We start from the raw sequence: 24,706 nt of genomic DNA, 5'->3' as shown, positions 1-24,706 counted from the left end.
GAGACGCAGGGGGGAGGGGGAGAGGCGAAGAGAGCCTTGCTACTTTTTTTTTTTTTTGAGATTTAGTCTCTTCTAATTGGTTGACGGGCACCTGACTTTCGCCGCCCCTCCAGTCGCTTAAAACGTCACGAGACGCAGAGTGATGACGTACGAAACCCCGACCTTCTACATCCAAGATGGCTGCTGTCAGGAAGGAGAGACGTCGCTAAGGGGTTTGCCTGAGGCGAAGGGTGAGTGTCTAGCCGACTTCGGGGCAGCGCCGCCCACGTTCCGCGCACCTAGTTATCCATATAGGGTATAATTCCAGCTGTCTGGGTTCTCTGGGAGGGTCTCACTTCCCGGATGCCGCCGCCCCTCCTTCCTTTCGCCCCTGCCGCTCGTTGAAATTAGCAGGCGACGCCGGGTTGGAGGCGAAGGTGCTTCGGGAGAGGGTCTGCCGCCCCGGGGTGCACCACTAAAGTCTAGAACTGGTAGCCGACCTCCCAGAGGAAGATGATTGCAATATGGGGGCTTCTAGGAGGTGAGGAAAAGGGAGGGGCCTCACACGCACATACCCTGCTGCGGACTGACCCGGTCAGCGCTACTTTCTGGCGGCTTGCGGATCCCTCTGTTAATTAGGATTGAGACTTTGTAGCGTGTTCATGACTCTTGGACCAAGGAACACAAGGGTAGGGCCAGGAATGAAGAAATGGGACTTACTCAGTAAGACTTGTTCATACCCAGACACCGTCCTCTCCTGGGTGTTTGGTTCGGCCTGTAGTTAGGGGAAATTGATCTTTAGAAGTTGAGAAATACATCTATATGTTTATCTGAAAACTTTTTTTTTTGTTTTCTTTTGTTTGTTTTGGTTTGTTTTGGAGTTTTGGGAGTTTTTTTTGTTTGTTTTGGTTTTGCTTTGTTTTTTGTTTGTTTTTGTTTTTGTGTGTGTGTTTGTTTTGTGTGTGTATGTGTGTGTTTTGGTTATTTGGTTTTTGGTTTTTCAAGACAGGGTTTCTCTATGTAGCCTTGTCTGTCCTGGACTCACTTTGTAGGCCAGGATGGCCTCGAACTCACAGAGATCTACCTGCCTCTGCCTCCCAAGTGCTGGGATTAAAGGCGGGCACCACCACGCCCGGCCTCTGAAAACTTTTTAAACAGTTTAACTTGTGTAAATATTTGGTGGTGTTCTTAACTTTGGACCGTCAGTAAAAACAGAGCTTTCTGTAAACCATCTAATGTTTAAGATCAGTTACTACAGACTGGCTTTTTTTTTTTTTTTTTTTTTTTTTTTTTTAAGACAAGGTCTCCCTACATAACCCTAACTGGTGTGCAACTCACTTGGTAAACCAGGCTGGCCTTCGGCTCAAAAAGATCCTTCTGCCTCTGCCTCCAGAGTGCTGGTGTTAAAGGGCATCTGCCATGAGTCTGGGCTAAAGGCTGGCTTTTATGTTTTTAAAACAAACTTGATTCTGGTGATATCTTGACTTACATTGTTTTTTTAAAGACTAATTGGGCAGCATTTTGGGATTGTGGGCATGTATTACAGTTGCACTGGTTGGATGCATCTCCTGTGCCAATAACAGGGCCTGCTTCACATCCAGACTCTTCCAGCTTGACCTTGAGAGAGTCACAAAACAGGGCCCATTTCTTGTCAGATTCTTGGACAGTTAAGTGAAAGGGATTTGGGAATGCATGAGGCACCTAGCAGGTAGCTGACACTGGTGTAAATGCTTTCCACCTGCTACACAGGGTATGGTTTTGTTTGCACGCCTAGTTTTTTTTGTTTGTTTGTTTTTTTGTTTTTTTAATGTATGAAGATTCACACAGGGAGAGATGGGTGCTTCTTTGAATTTTTCTGGAGTTATTTTTAGAACATTCCTGATGAAGTGGCTGGTATCTGGTAGATACAGAACATATATTTATTAAATAACCAACTATAAGAATTTACCATTTGTGTGTGAGAGAGTTAAGTAAATAAAGCATCAAACAAAAAAAAAATGATTCCATGAAAGTTGAGAGATTTCGAGCACCAATACCTAGAGCATTATATGACACTTAGTAAACTGTATTGCTGGATGAATTATAATAGATGGGTGATGGCCTTAGTATTGTTGATAAACATTTTGATTCAAGCTGTTAGTGTTAGCTGGGCACACATTAATCCCAGCACTCAAGAGGGAGAGGACCTCTGAGTTCAAGGCCGGTCTTGTCTACACATTGAGTTTCAGGACAACCAACACTACATAAAGAAACCCTGTCCTCAAAACACAAGAGAGCGAGAAGTTGTTAGTGTCACCAAGATCCGTGTTTCCTAAATAACTGACGATAAGTCACTAATTACCTGCAATGAGTAGAATTGGTTTTAGGGGTTTTCTCCTTTTGTCTTATATCCGTGTTTCCTTGTACTGTGCAAGCATATTGTTAGCTGATCGTGATATTGACATAAAATGAGTGAGCTTGTGTTAGGAGATGATGCTTGACTGCAGTGAGTTCACCACATATGTAAAAAGTGTTCTCGGCTCGTGTTCTTTACGCATGGGTAAAGACAATCAAGAGGAATTCCATTCAAAGAATGTACATTTTGAAAAAATTTTAAGCAATACCTAGTTGGGTTAAATCTAATTCATATTCTTAAAATCATATAAATTGCGTAGCATTTACATTATAGAGTGATTTCAATGTTGTAACATCATTGTTCAGAGCTTTTGAGATGTCCCACAAATATAGTTAACGACGGAGGACTGCAGTAGAAGCTGGTGTATGTGTGGAATTTTCTTAGAGATCAGCTATCTCTTTGTAAGAGCTGATTTGTTTGCTATGTCTCTTTAACAATTAGACGTTTGCAACCCAACTATCCTATACAAGAGAGAAAGAAGGTTAAAAGGAAACAAGAATAAACCTTCCAGTATCTGGGATGGATCCCCAGGTGGCTCTGGCCTGTGAGCTGGTGTCTCCTCAATCCATGTGCCTGCAGCCTCTCCTCTCCGCCTGTGTCTCTCTCTCTCTCTCTCTCCTGTGGGTGCAATGTCGATCCTCTTTGGCTCCCTCCTCCTATCGACATTCGATTAAAAACACAATAGCCCAGCCTGAGTCTCTGTTTCCTGAATTCTAGAGCCAGGATGGCTCTATTAAGTCTATCACAACGTCAATCTCAATAGGATGTCCATGTTGTTTTTAAAGGTCTTCACCTGAATAAAGCTTACAATCCTTCCCACACTGATTAATCAGACTTCACAAAGAAGAAAGCTAAGTGCTACAGATTACAGTTTGTTGTTGTTGTTAGAGGATGGAGCTAGGGCTAGAGAGATGACTTAGCAACTGAGAGTACTTGCTGTTCTTTTGGAGCATGTAAGCTTCATTCCTGAACACCCATGACAGGAAATCCAGTACCCTCTACTGGCACCTGCACACATGTGATAGACACATAAATACATGCCAGAAACTAGGACTGGACAGAAAGCTCTGTGGATAAAGCATTCTTTATACAAGCACAAAGACCAGAGTTGAGACCCCTAGCACCCATATAAAAAGCTGGGCCTCATGGGCCTCTCCAGTGCCAAGAGACAGATGGATCCTGCTGCATCACTGGCCGGCCAGCCCACCAAGCTGAAACTGTTCTCTGCGTTCAGTGAGAATCTCTGTCTCAAAAAATAAGATTGAGGAAGATACCCTTAAATCATCCTCCGGCCTTTATATAGGCCATACAGAAGACCACACCCACATATGTGCATCACCTGGAGTAAACAGGAGGCTGCTGGACATAAGTACATTAGGTTTCATTTAGGCAAAAATCAGTAGGCACATGGCATACAGTTGTTAAATAGGATGCAATTGTGTAGTGATAAGAATGTGCTTTCGTTTTAATCCCAGGTGAAGCGATGTGGTGCAGCTTTGCAGAAGCTGACCATGACTTGCCTTGTTCTCTAACAGGAACGTGGTTTTTCTAGCTACAGATAATTTCTGTGATTGTGTAACATTTAACGTTCTGGGAACTTTTCAGGGGGTATAAAAATGTGAGGGCCCTGAGAGGCAGGATTGGTGGTTGGTGGTCGTTTAGGGGGGTTGGTTGTACTTTGTTGGTAGCCATGGTCAAAGAAGAAACTAAAGGAAAAAAATTTGATTCAGGGATTTTCCTAATTCCACTCTCCTGTCTGGTGTTTGGGGGTAAAATCAGGGGTGAAAAGGTGGGAAAAAGAAGAGCCCATAAAATAGCAAAGACCAGCTACACAGTTGGGTTGATTGTGTTCATATTACTAACCCAGACTTATTAATTGGCAGGTTGATGTTGGCCTGAAGAAAGATCTTCAGAGGTAAGCTATGGGGCTCTGGTCTTGCCCTTACTCTGATTAATATTTGAATCACAAACAAAGTATCTAAGACCCATGGTTACCCCTGCAGGAGCAATACCTCAAAAGTTAAGACTGCGTTCTGGGAGCTGGAGAGCTAGCTCAGCAGTTAAGAGTACTGGCCATCTTCCAGATGACCCAGGTTCAATTTTTAGCACCCACATGGTGGCTCACAAATGTGTGTAACTCTAATCTGAGAGATCTGACACTCTCTTCTGACCCCCAAGAGTACCAGGCACACACATGGTACACAGACATACACATACATGCAGGCAAAGCACTCACACACATTAAAACAAACAAAACCTTTCTGCAGAAAGGAGGTATTAAAAGAAAAGAAAAAATGCATACTTCTCTTGCAGAGAATTGAGGTTTGGTTCCCAGCATCCAGGTCAGATGGTTCTCAGCCACTTGTTATTCTAGCCTCTGGCCTCTGCTGGCACCTGCACACTCCCACACACAGACACAGACACTTACAGTCTTTCTTAAAAGAATTGGGCTTCTCAAGTTAATAAATGCACAGACCGTGTAGTAAAAAACAAGTAGCATGCTAGGTGACACTGAGAATTTCTTTTTCTTTGCAGTGCTAAGAGCTGAGTCTAGGTCCTTGGCATACTAGACATTCTACCAATAAGCTACATCCTTTGTAAAGGCAGAGAGCATAGAACCAAACTGACAAAGTGTAACTACTAAAAATGGTTCAGTTTATAGACCCTCGGCTCTATGAGATGAAGACCTGTCTTGACAAAAGTGCTCTACAATGCAGTGCTGCAGTTATAGAAACAAAATAGAGTGCAGAGTAAGGAAGTGCATTATCTTAGGCAAGAGTCAGCAAATCAGGCCTCTGTCTAATCTACTTGCTAACTCTGCATGCTGTTTGCTGCCTCTTTGGCTCCATTAACTTCAAATTCTCTCATAAATTCTGAGACTCACAAAACAGTGGGTAGCATGGTTACTGAAAAATCTTGAACTGTGGCCTACAAAGTATCTAGACCATAGCTTCATAGCCAACCAACTCTTAACACCACCCACCTCATCTCATACACATAGACACACACACACACACACACTTTGAAATTAAATTAAAAGTATACAGTAAAATAACATAAGAGACTTAAAACAATCAAAACAAAAGCCAGGTGTAGTGGCACACACCTTTAATCCCAACACTTGGGAGGCAGACAGGTGGATCTCTGAGTTGGAGACCAGCCTGGTCTACATAGTGAGTTCCAGGACAGTCAGGTCCCTTTAAGGAGACCCTGTCTTGAAGAAAAGAGAAAGAAGGGGGCCAGGGGTTTTGGGGCAGAAGAAATAAGGAAGAAAAAAGGAAAGGAAAAAAAAATATTGTGTAAGGTCTTGTGGTACACACTTGGAAGGCTGAAACGGGAAGACTGAGTTCTGGGCCAGCCTGGGCTACATAGCCAGCTCCAAGCCAGAAGACTATAAGGGCTATGTGAATACCAGTCTTTGATGCTCACTATTGTATAAACTGCTTTCTAAACTAAAGTCACACTAATAAATGAAGTCTAGTGAGTACGCAGTTAGGACTATTGGGGCACTGTTGATATGAAATGTGGCCGGTGACATCAAGCTACTATAGACCTGAATGAGTATGGGTTTCCACGTGTGCTGTGACATCTTTCCAGCCGTATCTCCCCACTGGCTCATTTCACCTGCCGAGCTTTGCCCTCCCTATTCCTGCTACTTGTCATAGATGTGGAGTTGCTCCAAGATCCTCACTCAGGAGCTACTTCCCGCTTCCTTGAGCTTCTCCTCCTCAGGGGTGTGCTTCTTTTTAGTGATGATCTCTGTGGCTACGAGAGGGGTGCGGAGAGTAGGTAGCTGTGGCTCGCACCAGTGCTGCACTTTTCCTTTTGGATGCTATGCTTCAGTTTAAGTGGTTTATTTACAACCCACTGCACACACGTATGCAGGTGTTCCTTGGCTACTTAGGAGTTCCAGGCTAGTGTAAGGACTGCCCCGCACAGGTAGTCAGCGGATTCCCTCCCTGACTTACCATTGGATCTAGACTACTGCTAGGACTGCTTGTTAACTCTGGCCAGCACTGACACGTGTGTTTGTATTTCAGCCAAACTGAAAGTGTGGCATGGCACTTCCCCTGAAATGCTTTGGCTCTATATCCCTGTGATTACAATATAGTAAAAATGTCTTGTCCTAACAAATAATAGCAATTCTCTATTAATCTCTATACAAAGTCCATACTTTAAATTTCCCTAAATGTCCAATTTTTTCTTTTATAGCTTAATAAAACAGCATTTAATCAAGGCCTATACATTGCATTTGTTTACTTGCCTCTCTCCTGTCATTTTGCCCTCTTATGATATTAACATTTTTAAAGAGCCCAAATCATGTTTATATTTTATTTTGTTTCTGTTTGATTGAGGCAGGGTCTCTGTGTAGTCCTAGAACTCACTGTATAGACCAGGCTGGCCTCAAATTCACAAGAGATCCACCTCTGTCTTCTGACTGCTGGCATTAAAGGTGTGCCAGCGTGCCCTACCTTCAAATCATGTTTCTTGTCAAACACCCCCACCTTGTGCCACTTAACCTGCTCCCACCACTTACTGTGAGCTGGAAGTTGGGTCTAAAGGCGTGGTCGGGTACAGGTGATGCCTGGAGTGCAAGGATACTACGTAGGTAGACAGATGTGTTTATTCAGTCTTGCATCGTGTCACAAAGTGCACAGCAGCAGGTTCTTAGTGGCGCTGAGTTTCAGCATTTTAAGATAAAGTTCCTTTTTTAAATAGTAGTTATTATCAGTGCTAGCAGATTGGTCTGTTTTATTTATAGATTTAACAGTGTGCACTTGTGTTGTTTGTTCTTTATTTTACAGTCAACCTTTTCTTTTTTTGAAATTTTTTTTTTATTTTATGTGTATGAGTGTTTGCCTTGATGTGTGTCTGTGCACCACATGAATGCAGTGCCCAAAGAGGCCAGAAGAGGGCTTTGGATCTCCTGGAACTGAAATTAGATAGTGTTAAGTACTGGGACTTGAGTCCCGGTTTTATGGAACAACAGCTAGTGGTCTTAACTACTGAGTCATCCCTCCAGATCCTGTTTTTCTTCTTCATGTTTGTGAGTTGTCCTTGGAAATGACCCTGCTGTGAGTAATTTTGTGCACAAGGTTGCATGTATGGGATGGTGTGTCCAGGAAGATTCCTAGCAGTGGGACTGCTAGGTCAAAGAGCAAATGCATGTGTCTTTGTTGGATATTGCCAGCTTCCTCTCTGTGATACTAGTAGCATTTTTTACTCCAGACCAGCAACTTAGGAGGCCACTAGCTTCTCCCAGCCTTGCCAGCAGTAAATTGCTAATCTTTTGGAGTTTGCCAGTGCAGAAGGTGAGAAAGATATTTCAGTAAAATGGTTTCTGAGGTTTTCTTAGCTAAATCACTAATCAGCCCCACATGGAAATGATCCGCTCGAACAGATGTGTTCTCCAGCTACTTAATTCTTCCTGCTGGGGCAAAGATTAGATTCCCATTAGAACAGCCAGGTGCTGGGAGCAGAATGTTCTGCCCACCATGTCAGCTTCCCCTCCAGAGATGAGACAAGCCCTGAAGAGAGGTGGGCCCTGGACATGATGAGGGCCTCTGGCCTGAGCCTGTAACAGGGTTTTTGCTCACTTGACTGCCAGCTCTACTACCTTGTTTGGAACTCTTCTGCTGCCAGGGTGAAAATGCTGCTGCTGAGCCACTTTACAAGGCTCAGCTTGTGGTGCCTGGTTTCCATTTTCTGTCAGCGTGGGACTTTTAGAGGGTCTGAATGGGACAAAAGCAAAAGATCTAGAGGAGACGCTTCCACGTGGACCACTTTTGACCACTCCCCACAGTTTACAGCCACACAGGCCAGAGATTTGTGTAGGTGTGAGTTAACCCATCCTATGGCATTCATAAGTGAAAACAAAGTAAAAGCCGGGAAATGTGACCAGTGGGTGCTAGTGGTAGAGGTGTGGGAGCATGACACAGGTGTCAGACAGGTGTAGGTTGTACTGAGGAATGGAATCTAATCCAGCCGCAGAGGCTCTACGTGGGTGGAAAAGGCAGGAAGGAAACAGAGTGTGTACTTAGTTTCCTCCAAAATTATGTTTAGCTCTAATCCTTTAGACTCAGGGTATGGGACGCTGTCCTAAGCTGCCCTTGACTCAGATTTACTGGTACTGGAGCCATTAGGATGTGTCGAACTGGTTAACTAGCGGTCAGTAGCGGTGGGGGCAGAGGGTGAGGGGTCCTGCGTCATCCATGTCCTGTGGTTGCAGATGACTTGTGATTGGAATTATTAGTAGTGTGACATCCTTTACAGTTTGCATCTTTTCTTCTTCCTCTTAGGATTGCAACATTCCAGAGGCCCTTTTGAGACAAACAAGGCTACTTCAATAAATGAAGGAGAACAAAGAAAATTCAAGCCCTTCAATCACGTCAGCAAACCTGGACCACACAAAACCATGTTGGTACTGGGATAAGAAGGACTTGGCACATACACCCTCGCAACTTGAAGGACTTGATCCAGCCACGGAGGCCCGGTACCGCCGAGAGGGTGCTCGCTTCATCTTTGATGTGGGCACACGTTTAGGGTTGTATCCTGAGTCTCTGTGGGACGTATTGTAAATAAGCTCTCCACCAGCAAGAGTTAGGTTAGCAGTCACGTGTCTGCACTAGCACAGGTCTTAGTACTTTTGAAGTAGAAGTTGTCTAATTGGCTGTTCAGGGAATTCTTCTGTCTCTGACTTATGATTTCAATGTGTAGACTCAGCTGTTGAACAGATGGCCACCCAGGAAGAAAGCCAGCCCCGTTAAGATCACAGCTCAAGCTGAGCTGGGCGGCGGCAGTGGTGGTGGTGGTGGTGGTGGTGGTGGTGGTGGTGGTGGTGCAGCAGCACACCTTTAGTCCCAGCACTCAGTAGGCAGAGGCAGGTGAATCTCTGCATTTGAGGCCAGCCTGGTTATAGATGAATTCTAGGACAGCCAGGGCTATACAGAGAAAGCCTGTCTCAGGAAAGAAAAAAAAAATCGCAGCTCAAGTTTGGCAGGCCTCACTCTGAGCACTAAAATTCTGATGCCCTATGATTCCCATCTGTTTACTTGATGGCTAATTTTGTTGATGTTATCTGTCTTTATTGCCTTTCTGAGTTAGCTAAGAAAATAACTGGTAGCCATCCCTAGCCAAAACCTTAACCAGAACAACAGACATTATGACACCCTGGCAACTGGAATCATTTATTTTCATCGATTCTATATGTTTCATTCCTTCAAGCAGTTCCCAAGATACGTAAGTAAACTCTGATGTGCTGCTGTTTCCACTTAACTGGTGGAGATGATAGCTACTGGGTCTTTTCATCTTATTTTCCAGAAAATGTTTTTATGTGGTACATGCTGTACATAAACAAATTCCATTTTGAATTTTGTTTTTTTTCTAGTTAACCTTGTTGAAATCTTTTTTGTGTGAGTCAATATGAACCACAGTCATCTTATACTTTATGTAGCAGTTTACTTGTTTGTTTGCTTTCCCAAGGTAAACTTGGGTTTAAGTAAGGCCATAACTAAGTCGTACAGACAGGGCTATAATACTCAAGGGGAATAGTAATCATACCCAGGAAGCAGGCCATGCAAGGGGAAGAGTGCTAGAGAAAGCTGTTTCTGGTGTACAGGGGCTGAGATGGGCTAGCAAAGCAGTCTAAAAGAAACAACTTGAGCAGACACAGAAGGCACACAGTATGACGGCGAGTCAGCCGGGAGCTCCACTTGCTGGCTGGAAGTACATGCTGCTCTTACAGAGGACCCCGTTTCAGTTCTCAGCACCTCTAACTCCAGTTTCAGGATGACTCCCTCTTCCGGCCTCTGTGGGCACTTGTGTGTGTGTGTGTGTGTTACCCATGCAGACATGGCAGACAAAACACTGATACGTGAAAAAAAATGATAAAAAATGTAAAAAAGACCTTGGGTGGGAAGGTGAACTAATGAGCTGAGGCAGGCCGTGGTAAACCTTTGATACCTGTTTTCCCTGTTGGCTTGTGAGAGTCATAAAGGAGGCAGTGTCTGTATAAGCTGTATCCACTGGCGGTGTCTGACATCCAGTGCAATCAGAATTGTAAGACAAGCATGTTGTGGAGATTTGAAGGGGCCCAGAAGCAACTGGAAGGACTTTGGCTTGGCTCCTTGTGTTGTTGTAACAGAATACTTTAGACTAACTTATAGTAGAAATATAATTCCTCTAAGTCCTGGAAGTCGGAAGTTCAAAATCAAGGAGTTGACAGATGGAGAGTTTGGTGAGAGCCCACTCTTCATAGCAATATGCCTGCTTGCTGTGTCCTCGGGTAGTGGTAGGGAGGAGCAGACTCCTTTCCTTCCGGCCTCTTTCAGAAAGGCAGTAGTAGCCCTACCCTTCTGGGGGTCCGTTTCAACATGTAAATTGGGGAACAGAGCAGGGTGCACACATGAGATCACAGCAAGAAGGAAAGCAAGTGTGGCCTTGACAGACCAGACTTGCTGTTTGCAAAGCAGGCGCTACCCAGCCCCAGCTGCCATCCTCCCGTCTGGAGCAGGGAGGGATTGGTCCCAGGACTTTGTTCCTTTACCTGTTTTCGTTGTCTTACACAGTTGTCTTCAGAACTGTTGCAGGCCTGGGGCTCAAACCCAGGGCGCCGCGGACGCCACGCACGCTAGGCAAGTGCTGTACTAGACGTGCGCGCACGCCCTGCGGCCTGGTTTACTAACGTTTAACTGGTTTACAAAGCCACTTATTTTTCGGGTTGTAACATGAGCTTCAGGCTTTTAAAGTGTTAGGATATTTGCACTGAGCTGAGGCTAGGAGACTGGGGCCTAGCTACCTTCTCAGGTTGTCCCCACGGGGTCTCTGTATGTTTCCTCTTCTAGGTGACAGGAGCTTGTTGTCTCTTTCTGGCTGGGAAAGTAGAAGAAACGCCAAAAAAATGTAAAGACATCATCAAAACAGCTCGCAGTTTGTTAAATGACGTCCAGTTCGGACAGTTTGGAGAGGACCCAAAGGTAAGGACCCTAACTTCCTGGCTTTGGTTTTGTTTGTTTTCGAGACAGAGTCTGTGTAGCCTTGGCTGTCCTGGACTCACTTTGTAGACCAGACTGGCTTTTGAACTCACGGAGATCCACCTGCCTCTGCCTCCTGAGGGCTGGGATTAAAGGCGTGCGCCACCACGCCCGGCACCTGGCTTTGTAAGGGGAGGAGGGCATGTGGCCTCGGCTTGCCCAGGTCCTCGTGATGTGCAGGAGTGCACCCGAGAGAATGGCAGCACACGGATGGGTGCTGAGGAAGACTTGCTGTTGTGTTGGCTTCTCTGTTGTGTTTGTGTGTGTTTCTGTAAATGCCTGTGGAGGTCAGACGACAGCTTGAGGGGGCTGGTTCTCTGCACCCATACTAGAGCTGGGCATCACACCCAGATGGTCAGGCCCAGAAGCAAGGACCTTTGCCTGCTGGACCATCTGACCACTCCGTGTCCTTGCTTCTTGAGAATGTAGAAGTTACCATATTTGTAACAATTTTCGCTCCCCAGAGACTGATACTGGTCAAGCTCTTTAACTTGTCCTCTCCTAGCCCCTGCCAGTGTCAGAAAATGATGTTACAATAGCTACACACATCTTTATTGTATAACAGTGCCACTTTCAGGGACCAGTGGCCATTTTCCTCTACCCCCACTCCTTAACACCTTCATAACGTTGCCATCACTTGGAATTACTTTTTCCCAGAGTTGTTGTTGTTGTTGTTGGTGGTGGTGGTGGTGGTGGTGGTGGTGGTCGTGGTGATTGGTTTTTCAAGACAGGGTTTCTCTGTGCCAGGCTGGCCTCAAACTCACAGAGATCCACCTGCCTCTGCCTCCCAAGTCCTGGGATTAAAGGCGTGTGCTACCACTGCTGCTGTTGTTGTTGTTGTTGTTGTTGTTATTATTATTATTATTATTATTATTATTATTATTATTATTATTATTATTATTACCACCACCACCAGAGTCTAGCTGTGTATCATCTCAAAACCCTGATCTTCTAGCTAAAGCCTACCTGCCAGGTGCTGGAGTTACAGGCATGGACCACAGTGGCCAGCCAAAGATTTTACTGATTTTAGATCAATTTTAGCCTCCCAGCCAAATCAAGAGAATGTACCAAGCATTATTATGTCCCTTTCCTCACAACACACAGCCTTTCCTACTGTCAGCATCAGCCCAGACTGCAGTGTTTGTTAGAGTTGACACACCCTACTCTGGTGTTAAGGTGCGGGCCTTGGTTTTATACACTATGGGATCCACTATCATGCTGTGGTGCTATATGTTTGCTGGGTCCTGCAGACCCTCTGTGTTCTGCCAGCTCAGCCTGCTGTCCCTTTTAATGGCTAACAACCACTAACTTCACCATTTTTTCCATTTTCTGTAATGACAAGTAGCCACTTTAGATTGTCTTCTTTCGCATCACACTTTGAGTTTAATTTTCTGTCCATTACATAGATATTTACCAAATAATCATGCTGATGACCTTTTCCTCTCCTAAGCTGTTAAGAGTATGCAAGCAGAGACTGTCTATGTCTCTCCGGCCAAAGGCATTCAAGATACTTGTTGAATAATGGACAAATTAATGTTCTAGAAGAAACTCAAAATCCTAATTCAAACAAAGTTAGAGAGTTGACACTTGGTGCCATTCATGGTCTTTTCCCCCCTAGATATATTTATTTATTGAGGGTGGGGCAAGGGGCAGGCGTGTGTGGAGGCCAGTTGAACTCAGGTTGTTAGGCTTGATAGCAAGCGCCCTCACCCACCAGGCCGCCTCGTAACAACTGTCTTCTCTGTTTCCAAAGCAGTGAGGTCCAGAATGCTCATCTGCACATTGTGGCTGTGACTAACCCTGATGCTTGTAAGGGTTGTCACTGTGGGCCACAGAGCAAGCAATCCTTGTAGCTAAGAAGGGTTAGGGTAAGATGTCACACAGATCTGAGACCACGTGGGGCAAAAGGTACATGATAGCAGCTAGTGTGTGCTGTTCTGGGGTGCCTTGGAGGAGCGCCCCGCCTCCGTTACCTTCAGCACCACAAATAGGAAAAGGGGAACTGAGTAAGCAGTGCTGCCTCCTTGTGTCTGTTGTGCACAATCTCCCAGAGATGACATGGGAGCTAAGAGGCAAAGAGAAGTACTCATTTCAGAGGACAAAGATGTCATGTAAGACATTTTCCCTGGGCAGAGTTGAAGTGATTGTTTTGGTGCTTTAAGTATTTAAGAAAAGTAAAGTTGTGAGCTGGGGGACTTCCTATACTAGCTTTGCTTTAACTGGTTTCCCCAGCAATACTAACTTAAAATATTCAGTAGTGTGCTTGTTTCAACCCCTACCTTAAGTACTGGACATAAAACACCTTGCAAAGCAGGTGTTGTCTTCACTGTAATAGATTTTACGATGGTCTGGCAGGATAGATGTCAATCCCATAATCGTTTACCTGATCATGATTTGTGGTACATGCTGTAAAAGATCATTCAAGATGCTGTGAGAGCAAGCCACCCAGAGGCACAGGCAAGCAGTGGCTGAGGAGAGCTTCCCTAAAGAATGGTGTTTAAGGGAAACCTGCAATTACCTCATCGATTGAGTTTCTGAAACACACAGGGACAGTGACATGAGGCTGTCTTTGTTATACTAAGGAGCCACAACCTGGAAGCCTTTGGCATTCTTGGTAAAGATGATTTCTACATTTAGAAGAACTGCTGATGCCGCTGGAAAACAAGCGTTGATGACACTAATAGGCAGGAAAAGGAGGTTTTAGTACAGCATATAAGTTCTAAAGTATTAGGAAGCTTTCAGGAGAGAACACTGGGAAACTAGGGTAGAAATGTCAGACTTGCCATGTGAAGGAGAATGCATTCTACAACACAGTGCTCCAGGATGAGAACCAGCCACCCTGTCTCCTCCACAGAGTACCTGTGTTTGTGCAGTAGTTGGTGACGGCAGATGTTTCAGCCCTCCACAGAGCCTAACAAGCCTCCTCTCTAATCCCACAGTATCTGTAAGTGCTAGGCGTCATCAGCTGTCTGGTGGTCCACTTCAGGAAGTGCCTGTTTAGGGATAACATGAAGAATGGAGAATCTACGTGTAACAGTAAGACTCTTTAAGAAGAAGTCTTACAGAAAGCCGAACACCTGAAACTGTTCAAAGCTGAAAATATTTCAGCAGGATATTCCATAAAGTTGGGAAAGTGTCCATTTCCCAAGTCACTGTAAACTCAGTGAGTGTGGTGTGCATGGCAAGAGATGTGCAGAGCCTGCATTTGGAAAGCAGGGGTGATTCCTGGAACGCTCACTCCCCTGGATCGCGAGCTTGGTGAACAAAGGAAGGGGCTTTACGTCCCTATGACTTGAGGTGGCGTTTCAGGGAGAATGATGACCATTCAGCGTATTTTAGGACTGAGTGAGGCTTGGTAGTGATAGAGCCTGTGTGCACAGTGCAGCCCCAGCCCGGAGTTGGGAAGTGTGTGTTTCTGGTGTCAGCAGCCAATGGAGGGTCCTAGGGGATTGCTTGCTTGCTTGTTTGTTTGTTTGTTTGTTTGTTCGAGACAGGGTTTCTTGGTGTAGCCTTGGCTGTCCTGGACTTGCTTTGTAGACTAGGCTGGCCTTGAACTCACATCAGTCGGCCTGCCTCTGCCTCCCGAGTGCTGCCACACCTGACTTGGGATTGCATTTCTTAATGATCTGTGAATAAAAGGTCAAGCTGTCAGAGTGGATCACACCTACAATGGGAGACTGACGGAGGAGATCACTGAGTTTGAGGCCAGCCAGAGCTACAAAGTGAGTTCCAGGTCAGCCTGAGCTGGAGTGACGCCCTGCCTCAAAAATTCTAAACAAAAGCGGAGCCATTGAGATGGCTCAGTAGGTTCCAGTGCTTACTGTGCAACCCTAGGGACCGAAATCAACCCTCAAAATCTGCATAAAGATGGGCAGGGTCACATGGTTGTTCTCTGATCATCAAACATACACCACGTGTGCACATACATATACATGATAAATTTAAAAAACCAAAATTTAAAGGTCTGGTTTTAAAGGTGGGTTGTATGTTTGCCATAATAATGCCTCTGACGGCTTTTGCTTCTTTTTCTGTTAGGTTGTCTCTAACTAGTTTGTCACCTATTTAAGTGTCTTAGATTTTCACTGTGTGCCATGGTAAGAGGCTGAGTGGAGGTAGGAAGGAGCAGTTAACGTATGCTAAAATACAGCTGCGGCCATATCACCTCTTCCACCGTGTGCTGTCACAGGAAGAAGTCATGGTGCTGGAGAGGATCTTACTGCAGACCATAAAGTTTGATTTACAAGTGGAGCATCCATACCAGTTCCTGCTCAAATACGCAAAGCAGCTCAAAGGTGAGGGGGAGGGGCCCATGCTGCTGGGGATGGAACCCAGGACGTCTGCATGTGGTGGGCAAGTCCTCCACCTCTGAACCACATCCCCAGTTGTTTGTATAAAAGTTTACCTTCTGACATCAAATCTTTTTCATTTGACTATACAAGGATCATGTTTCTCAAAAGAGGAAAACAGAAAATTCTGTGTATAATGTACCCGGGCCGTAGCTCACTTAGTGCAGTAATAGAGCTGTTAATGCTTTTCCTTTATGCAGAAACAGGTTCTGTCATCCTGTTGCCAAGTGACAGGAGACAGGGAAGTGAGTCAGAATTTAAAATAGACTAATAAAATTAGCCTTGGAGCGACATTTCCCATAAATGGTGGTTCAGCGCAGGTCATGTAGAGAATGCCAAGAGGTAGGATGTGAACCATGTCTTTTGTCACCATTTTCTATACAAAACTCTTTGCTGTGCTGACACACAATGGATTTTAAGTAACTATTTGTCACTTCCTGTGAATTATTTTTTCTATTACTAATTTACCTTTTTTCCCTCCATTTCTAGGTGATAAAAACAAAATTCAGAAGTTGGTTCAAATGGCATGGACATTTGTAAATGACAGGTATGTGTGTTCAGGTGTTGGCTGAATTCCTGTTTGAGAAGATGCAGAGGTGTGCGGGCCGTTAGCCCACATGGAGGAAGGCTGCCCTGCCCAGAGCTGACCAGGTCAGCCGCTTCTCCACACAGCTTCCTGTCGCCCTGTTGCCTTAGTGTGGTGTGAGGGGAAATGAAGGCTGTAATGAGTGGGCACTGGGCTGCCTCCAGCCCGGTTGACTTCTAGTGACGATCTCAGAGCTTTAAATGTTCCTAGGAGCCAGGGACTGGGGTTGCTGGCAGTTGCGCTCAGCAGCCTGCAGAGAAGCATCTGGAATCTGACTTACAGACTGTTTGAGCAAGCATAAGAGTTCATTTGCAGACAGTGTACTGTCTGGGTTCTCAGCAGCTAGAAAGCCGACACAGCCTGCTCTCATCTGTCACAGTGTGCAGCAGTTCCTGTCTTTAAAAAGCACCGTGGTAACCATGGTTTACCGCAGCTCACTTGGGCACTTAAAGACTTGCTTTTCTAATGTGTAATACTTTTGTCTCTTGTAGATAATTAAGCAAACTGACTAGTTGCTAAATATGACGTCTAATTTCTGTGTGTTGTTTTGAATGTTACCTATCACAATGCAAACGATTATTTTCTTTCCCTGTTGATCTAGTCTCTGCACCACCCTGTCCCTGCAGTGGGAGCCAGAGATCATAGCTGTCGCAGTAATGTATCTCGCAGGACGTTTGTGCAAATTTGAAATACAGGAGTGGACCTCCAAGCCCATGTACAGGAGATGGTGGGAACAATTTGTTCAAGATGTCCCTGTTGACGTTCTGGAAGGTACCTAGCATGCAGAGCTTCCTTCTAGGAATGTTGTGTTTAGTTGATTCTTCCCTGTAGGCCCAAGTCCTGAAAGTAGACTTTCCCAAGTCAGTAGCTCCGTGGTTTTTCAGTAGCATCTTCAGGTTATCTAATGATTTTCCTTTGTCCGTGCACAGAGCTTAATGAGGTAAAAATAGAGCCCTGTTTTGCGCACAGCAAAGACCAGGCGATTTCAAATTTTAATTGCTGCTTATTAGTTCTTTTAAGAATCAGAGGTGATTTTTTTTCTTCACTAGGTAAAATTTGGCTTAAAATGTTGATTTGTGAGAAATGTAATGTTGCTCTCATTTAGACATCTGCCACCAAATCCTGGATCTTTACTCACAAGGGAAACAACAGATGCCTCATCACACTCCTCATCAGCTGCAGCAGCCCCCATCTCTTCAGCCTACACCACAAGTGCCACAGGTGCCACAGTCACAACCATCTCAAGGCTCAGAAGCGGCCCAGCCTCAGCAGAAAGACTCACAGCAGTCAGCGCAGCAGCAGCAACAGCAGCAGCAGCAGCAGCAACAACAACAACAACAACAGGCACAGCAACCCAAGAAACCATCCCCTCAGCCCAGCCCTCCCCGACAGGCCAAACGTGCTGTGGTGAGTGGGCTTGCAGCTGGCAGCATCACACGTTGCTGCTAGTCCCATTTTTAAAGGGTCCCATGAACACCCAAAGTAAGAGGTGAACCACCAAAATTTAGTCAGACTGTCCATCCAGGAGCCTGGAAGTTAATGGCCTCTGAGATCTGGGAGGACACTGTCCTTCTGTTGCAGCCTCCCTGCTTCTCCTACCCCAGTGGCCTCTGGAACTCTCTGGGACCTGGTTCTCATGTGTGGTGTGGAGTATTGATAAGGTTTGCTGGTGGTGGAACATCATCTTCCCCATGGCAACAATCTGACCAGGGGAGGAAGCCTTGTGCTCCAGAGCTCACACCAGAAGCTCCCAGGCATCACATGCACAGAGAGCCCAAAGGCCCCATGGGGATGGGAGGGGACAGAAATGACCTTCTAGGTGCTGTACTGTGCCCTGCAAGTTATGTTCTGCCACTGCTGCTGTCTTCTTTACCACCCAAACCAGGCTCAGTTCACAGTTGAGCTTCCTTTCTTAACAGGTAGTTTCTCCCAAGGAAGAGAACAAAGCCTCAGGTAAGCAGCCTTTAGTCTCTGCCAACCTTCAGATGTAGAGCCATAGAGCCTGTGACTACCTTTGTCTGCCAGCAAGAGTGCTGTCATCTCTGCTCATCAGCAGACTGGGTGTTTTTAGACTGTACTTTGACAAAAGGTGTCAGTAAGTGGAGCCGTGGCTGGCAGTAAAAATATGTGCTTAGAAATCCATATGACAGCAGTCATGAGTGAATGACTTTCGCAGGGTGCGGAAGAATTAAGTTCATCCTGGAAGACAAGAATGCGGAGAACCTGTGGGCAGCCAGAGTGCACAGGGCGCTGCGCTCATCCTAGCTGCTTGAGAAGGCTGGGACACTTTCTAATGCTTGTGGGGGTTTTGTTTTTTCACAAGTTACTTAATACGCGTTAGTGTTGGGAAGAAGCAGAAAGCAGAACTTGAAGGATTCCAGAACAGGAAATGAGAACCCTTTGCCTGTGCCAGGCTTCCTGCACTCCCGACAGTCACCGTGCATCTGTCTTCACTTGTTTCTGTTGCTGGGTGGCTGTTGGGGGCTGCTGAAGGCTTTCATGCAAGCCAGTGGCAAGATGAGCTCGTTCGCACTCGGGTTCCTGACAGCATGAGTAGAATGATGAGTAGGATGAATGGCTAGCTGTGGAAAGGTACTGCACACACCTTGGCAGAGGCCATCAGGACCAAAAGGGGCAACTGGGATGCACTGTTGATGTGGGAGCCCCACATGGTATACCACGTGTCACACAGCCACTAAGGCCAGGCTGTCAGCACAAAATCACCAGATCACCAAGGCTTTTGTTACTTCCGGGTTTGTTTTTTGTTGCTTTGTTTTGAAACAGGGTCTCACTAGGTAGCTCTAACTGCCCTGGAACTCATTATGTAGACCAGGCTGGCCTGGATCTCACAGAGGTCCACCTGCCTCTGCCTCCAGATGCAGTGATACTTCAAGGCTGTGTAAAAAAGGACATAAGAGTTATGTTAAATGAAGTGACATAGCCTATACTTTTTCAATTGGAAAAGTATGTGGCTTTCCCTCAGCTTGGGTCGGGTGGGGACATCAAGAAAGGCACTGACTAAAGGGTCCAGGGATGCAGTGTAGAGTCAGGGCTGTGGTTCTAGAGAAGAGGTGGGGCCTAGAAATTTAGTTATTTGTGCAAGCTGAGCCTGTTATCCCAGCCCTCTGCAGGTGGAGGCTGGAGGGCCCTGAGCTCCTCCACCGCATGGTGAGACCATGTCTAAAGCCAAGGCAAGGGTGGGAGGTACACCTGTACCACAGACATGGTCCAGGCTGAGGAAGGAGAGGATGGGGTGAACGGCCATCTGGGCCAGAGTCCAGCCAGTGTTGGAGACCTAAAACCATGAGAAAGTGGTCAGCAGTGTGGGAAAGAGACCACAAGAGGAGCCAGAGCCAAGCTGCTCTGAAGTTCCAGGACAGAAGCCCCACAGAAACAAACAAGAGATGGAGCTCAAGGTCAGCCATGAGCTTTGTGCCTGCTAGATCTAGTGAGCTGGCCGTTACCGTGGGGACTGGTGGTGCTATAGTGCTAAGGCTGTGCTGCTGTCTCCAACTGGATTAGTGTTGTCCGCCCTGCATCTTCCCCCTCCATCCCTCCTGTGCCTCCAGATCTCCTCTATCCACAGTTAATGCACGCACTGCTGACAGACTGCCAGCTGGAAATCCATATTTGAGAGTGGGACGTAGACGTGAAGGATTGTCTTGTAAGCACCCAGGGAGCTGGTGACATGACTCTGCTGTGCAGGGCTTGTCTGTATTCTGAAGCCTCGATGCCCAATCAGGTTGTTGAAGGACTTGTGACAGAGTGGCCGATGCTGACAGACAGCAGACAGCTGGCTTTGTTTGTCTGTGGAGGTGTCTGCACAGGATTAGTGTGGTTCACGGTAGTTCTGCCGCTCTTCCTGCTCCTGGGAGGCCTTGCTCGTGCCTATTTTCTCCAAACAACTCTCTGCTGTGTGGTTTAGTTGCATGAGAGTGTGAGGAGCCTTTTTAATCCAATTTTCTTTTTTAGAACCACCACCACCACCTAAAATTCCCAAACTTGAGGCTACTCACCCACCATTGCCTCCAGCGCACCCGCCTCCAGGTATGAGCCTGCTGACACCACTTCCCCAGTGCCTTTGGGACCATCTTGGAGGGTCTGTCTGGATGGTCCTACAAAGCTAGCTGTGTGCAAGGAGCCTTCAAAACTGCTAGGTTCACCAGCTAGGTACTAGGTATTTGTAGTTGTGAACACTCTGACCAGCTACACCTATAAGCACTTGACTACATGAGGTAAGTGAATTTTAGAGAAAATGCTAAAAGCCGAGAACCGTTCGTTTATCCAGATCTGGACAGAGTTGTTCTTCGGCTGCAGCCTCTCCTCTGCTTCCTGTTGCAGAAAGTCTTTACAGTGTGTGGTGAAGAGTGAGCAATTGTTCAGAGTCACTGGAGCGTAACATAAAGTGTATAGAGTTCTCAGCAGTGCATGGGGCTGGGAGGCTTCCCAGACAGCTTTCTTTACCTGTGCTCCTTTTCAGAAACTGGCGCAGGAGAGCGTGTGTATTCAGGGGCTCTGTGCCTCTGACAGGTGGGTGGTGTGCCTGACTGGCCCCAGCTATGGAGCTCGTGTCTGTAGCAAACAGCTGCCAAGTAGCTTTCTCTGTCCACATGCAATCAGAGGCTTAAGTGCTGTGAGAGTAGAGGAAATGTGTTTTAGGTGGAACACAATCCCGTCCCTGTTTGAGAAGGCACAGCATCTCAATGTGGTCCGCAGCGCTGTGCTTAGCTTGGGTGGGATGTGGCACATGTAGGGAGCCCAAGGCAGTCAGTAAGTTGTTCCTGTTTGTACTTATGGTGAGCAGCAGCTACTATAGATGCCTCAGGTCCTACAGAGCACAGGAATTTCTGCTCGGGTGGCTGCAGACAGCCTAGGACATAACAGTGCCTAGGAGCCAGATCAGCTCCAGAAAGGCCTGGTTGGAGAAAGTATTGCCCGGCAACCATTGTTCTTCTGTAGGGAGATGTGGCAGCAAAGACAGATGAGTGACCTAGGCTATACAGGTGTTCCCTCAGACAGGGTCCCTGGGCTTCTGTAGTTGCTGCCTTGTAGGACTGCAGGAAGAGTCAGTGGGAGGAAGAGGCAGAGCTCTATGACCTGAAGAAATGCTGAAGTCAACAACCAGGCTTAGGAGACATTTGGGGGCCTTGGGTGGCAGCAGCGGGCACAGGTGAAACCTCTGCCCTGGCATAGATCAGGGTCAGATCCTCTGGGGATTGGGCAAGACGGAGCTAAAGGTTGCAGTAGTCAGTTTATTTTTTTCACTTTGGGGATTTTGTTTTGTTTTTGCTTTTTGTTTTTGCTTTTTTTTTTTTTTTTTTTTAAGATTGGATCTTGCTGTGGAGCCCAGGCTAGTCTTGAATCAAAGTCCTTCTATGTCAGTTTCTCATATTCTTGGGATTAAGGTGGGCACCACCTACATGTGACCCAGGCGATCAGGGAGCAACAGCAGAGGAATTCAGGGGCTGTGCCTTCATACACACAGCTCACTTAGCTTCTGGAACCAAAGAGCATTTGCCAGACTTCAAGCAGATTCTCTGCAGGTGCTTCTGAGGAGGAAGTGGCTGCTGATCATCCCAGTCTAGGCCCTCCCATAGCTGTGCCAAGCCAAAACTGTGTTTGCCTTCAACTTGGTGGGCACAGGGAACAGCAGGTGCCAGTTTTAAGCCATGTGAAAAGCAGTGGTGTGGCTGTGCCCTAGTGCTTGGGCAGGAACCTTCACCACTATCCCATTGCCCACCTGGCCAGTGAGGAGCCAGCAGCCACCTTTCACACAGGGCTCCTTGGGGAGCTGGAAATGGCCTCCCTCACTCCCCTTCAGGGGGCATCTGTAAGCAGTAGGCTTGCTTCTGTGATTGGTGCTCCTCCTGAGAAGCCTTGTGAAGGGACATTTTATTTTACATGTATGGGTGCTTTGCTCACATGTGTGTCTGTGCAGCACATATAATGCCTGGTCCCCATAGGGGTTAGAAGAGGGCACTGGGGGAGAGGGGTGCCGCTGGAGAGATGGCTCACAAATAACTGTAATGTGATCTGATGCCCTCTTCTGGCCTGCAGGTGTACATGCAGATAGAGCACTCATATACATAACAATTTTTTTTTTTTTTTTAAAGAGAAGGCAGCATTGGATTCCCTGGAACTAGAGATTAGAGTCAGGAGCTGCTGTGTAGCTGGAAACTGAGCCCTCTACAAGAGCAACAAGTGCTCTTAGCCCCTGAGCCGGTTTTCTGCCCAGGACACAATTTTTGAGTGGGGGGGGGGGGGGATAGTGATGGGGTGGGGTGCCTGGTATCATTTTCCAAAGGTCCAACCATGGCTCTGGGATCACAAGCCAAAGCCTACTGTGAGGTGTTGGGGAGTAAAACCTATAGCTGTGAGCTGCTCTGCAGGTCTCAGGAGTGCTGCTGCTCCGTTCATGTGCTCATCCTTTGGATCTGAAGTGTAGTGGGCTAAGGCGTTCCCCCAGTCATCGGGGAAGGTGTAGAGGGTCTGTAGAATGGGGCAGGGGCAGGACCTAATGGCCTCTATACTTGGTGGGCCACAAGGTGATAGCCACTCCTCAGTCCTCTGTAACAAGGCCTTGGAGGATAGCAGCATGTCACCCGGTGCCCTGAATAGTTATGCGGCCAGGGCGTCCTTAAAAGCTGCTTGGCCCTTTTGGCACCAGGGCTTCCTACTCCAAAAAAGTGGGGGCAGTAGCTATATCATTCATCTGGCTAAGCACTGACGTATTTCTCTTCTACAGACCGGAAGCCTCCCCTCGCTCCTGCCTTAGGTGAGGCTGAAGCAACTGGTCCTGTGGAAGCAAGTGACCTCCCCAAAGTCCAGATTCCTCCTCCAGCACACCCAGCCCCTGTGCACCAGCCCCCACCATTGCCACATCGGCCTCCACCTCCGCCACCCTCCAGCTACATAACTGGGATGTCTACCACCAGCTCCTACATGTCAGGAGAGGGCTATCAGAGCCTGCAGTCCATGATGAAGACAGAAGGTCCCTCCTATGGTGCCCTGCCTCCAGCCTATGGCCCACCTGCTCACCTTCCCTACCACCCCCATGTTTACCCCCCCAACCCACCTCCACCTCCTGTTCCTCCACCCCCAGCTTCCTTTCCCCCACCCACCATTCCCCCCCTACCCCAGGATACCCTCCACCACCTCCTACCTACAACCCCAATTTCCCACCCCCACCCCCACGCCTGCCCCCAACTCATGCGGTCCCTCCTCACCCTCCTCCAGGCTTGGGTTTGCCACCAGCCAGCTACCCACCTCCAGCTGTTCCCCCTGGAGGGCAGCCCCCTGTCCCCCCACCTATCCCCCCACCTGGAATGCCACCTGTGGGGGGCCTAGGGCGGGCAGCCTGGATGAGATAACGTGATGCCTTCTCTCTCTCTCTCTCTCTCTCTCTCTCTCTCTCTCTCTCTCTCTCTCTCTCTCTCTCTCTCTCTCTCTTCCCTTCCCCCCCTTTCTTTCCAAACAAGAGTTTTCCAACCAACTTGAAGAGTAGATTGAGTGGGTAGCAGCAGGGTATCTTGTATATGCTAGACAGTTACGGTGTGGGAGGGCTGGGCCCTGGAATGAAAACAGTGTGGCCCTGGCCAGTGCCTATTGTGGTGTGACCACGTCCGTCTCAGCTGCCGACTGTGTCCTGCACTGGGTTATTTTATACTAGTGAGGATGTGAAGTAGCCACATTGGCTCACTAAATGGCTTCAGGGAGGAGTGACTGACCCTCTAGAAATCAGTGCCTATTTTTCCTGGGAACTCAACTTTTGGTAGCTGCGTCCTCCTGTCTGCAATCGAGCTGTTCTCCTTCCATTCAGTGGCTTCTCTCTGTGGTCCCTAGTAGGTGAGGCGAGCCCCCACTTAGCTTGTAACTCTGTGTCCTCTATCGGCATCTGGAGGAGGCTGCCTTGCTAGATGGCTGTCTCCTTCCCTCCAGGGAGAAAGGAGGTGTGTACTTGGAAAATAATGTATGTTTACATCTCTTTGCAAAGTCTTGTACATAGAGATATATTTTTTAAGCGTGAATGTAACAACATACTGTGAATTCCATCTTGGTTACAAATAAGAATCCTTCAGTCAGTTACCCAAATAAAATCTGTTCTGAAACTACCCTGTTTGTCTGTGTGTGACTTAAGTAAAGGACATGCAGACCACTGCCTCCTCCCACTGCCTTCCAGCTCCCAGAACACCTCTCTGCCTCTGACGATCTGCCTCATGTCCTGTGTCTCCTTTGGAGGAACCGGTGTTCTGGGATACACAAGCTTCTAGAAGGATCAGGCTTGGAAACCCTCCCGTTCCTGGTCTGAGAGCAGCCTTGAGTGGTCTTCACTGTCTGTCCAGTGCGAAGCCAGCTGCCTGTCCGACCA

At 47.0% G+C, this 24,706-nt stretch overlaps 1 protein-coding gene across 1 annotated transcript; it reads left to right on the top strand.

Annotated features, from left to right (window-relative positions):
• The first annotated feature begins 5 nt into the window (after positions 1 to 5).
• On the top strand, positions 6 to 24,449 carry CCNK (cyclin K). The gene is given in 13 exon segments (XM_084793676.1): positions 6 to 230; positions 4,258 to 4,289; positions 8,674 to 8,921; positions 9,532 to 9,613; positions 11,218 to 11,349; positions 15,593 to 15,698; positions 16,242 to 16,299; positions 16,940 to 17,109; positions 17,444 to 17,745; positions 18,258 to 18,291; positions 20,311 to 20,385; positions 23,084 to 23,461; positions 23,464 to 24,449. Coding segments are annotated over 11 exon segments (1,779 nt in total). The 5' UTR covers positions 6 to 230; positions 4,258 to 4,289; positions 8,674 to 8,724; the 3' UTR covers positions 23,709 to 24,449.
• Positions 24,450 to 24,706: the final 257 nt, after the last annotated feature.

Source organism: Acomys minous (genome assembly GCF_964271855.1).
Source record: "Acomys minous genome assembly, chromosome: 8".
Taxonomy (NCBI): Eukaryota; Metazoa; Chordata; class Mammalia; order Rodentia; family Muridae; genus Acomys; species Acomys minous.
Note: the sequence above shows the minus strand (reverse complement) of the source record. Positions and strands in the feature narration are given on the sequence as shown.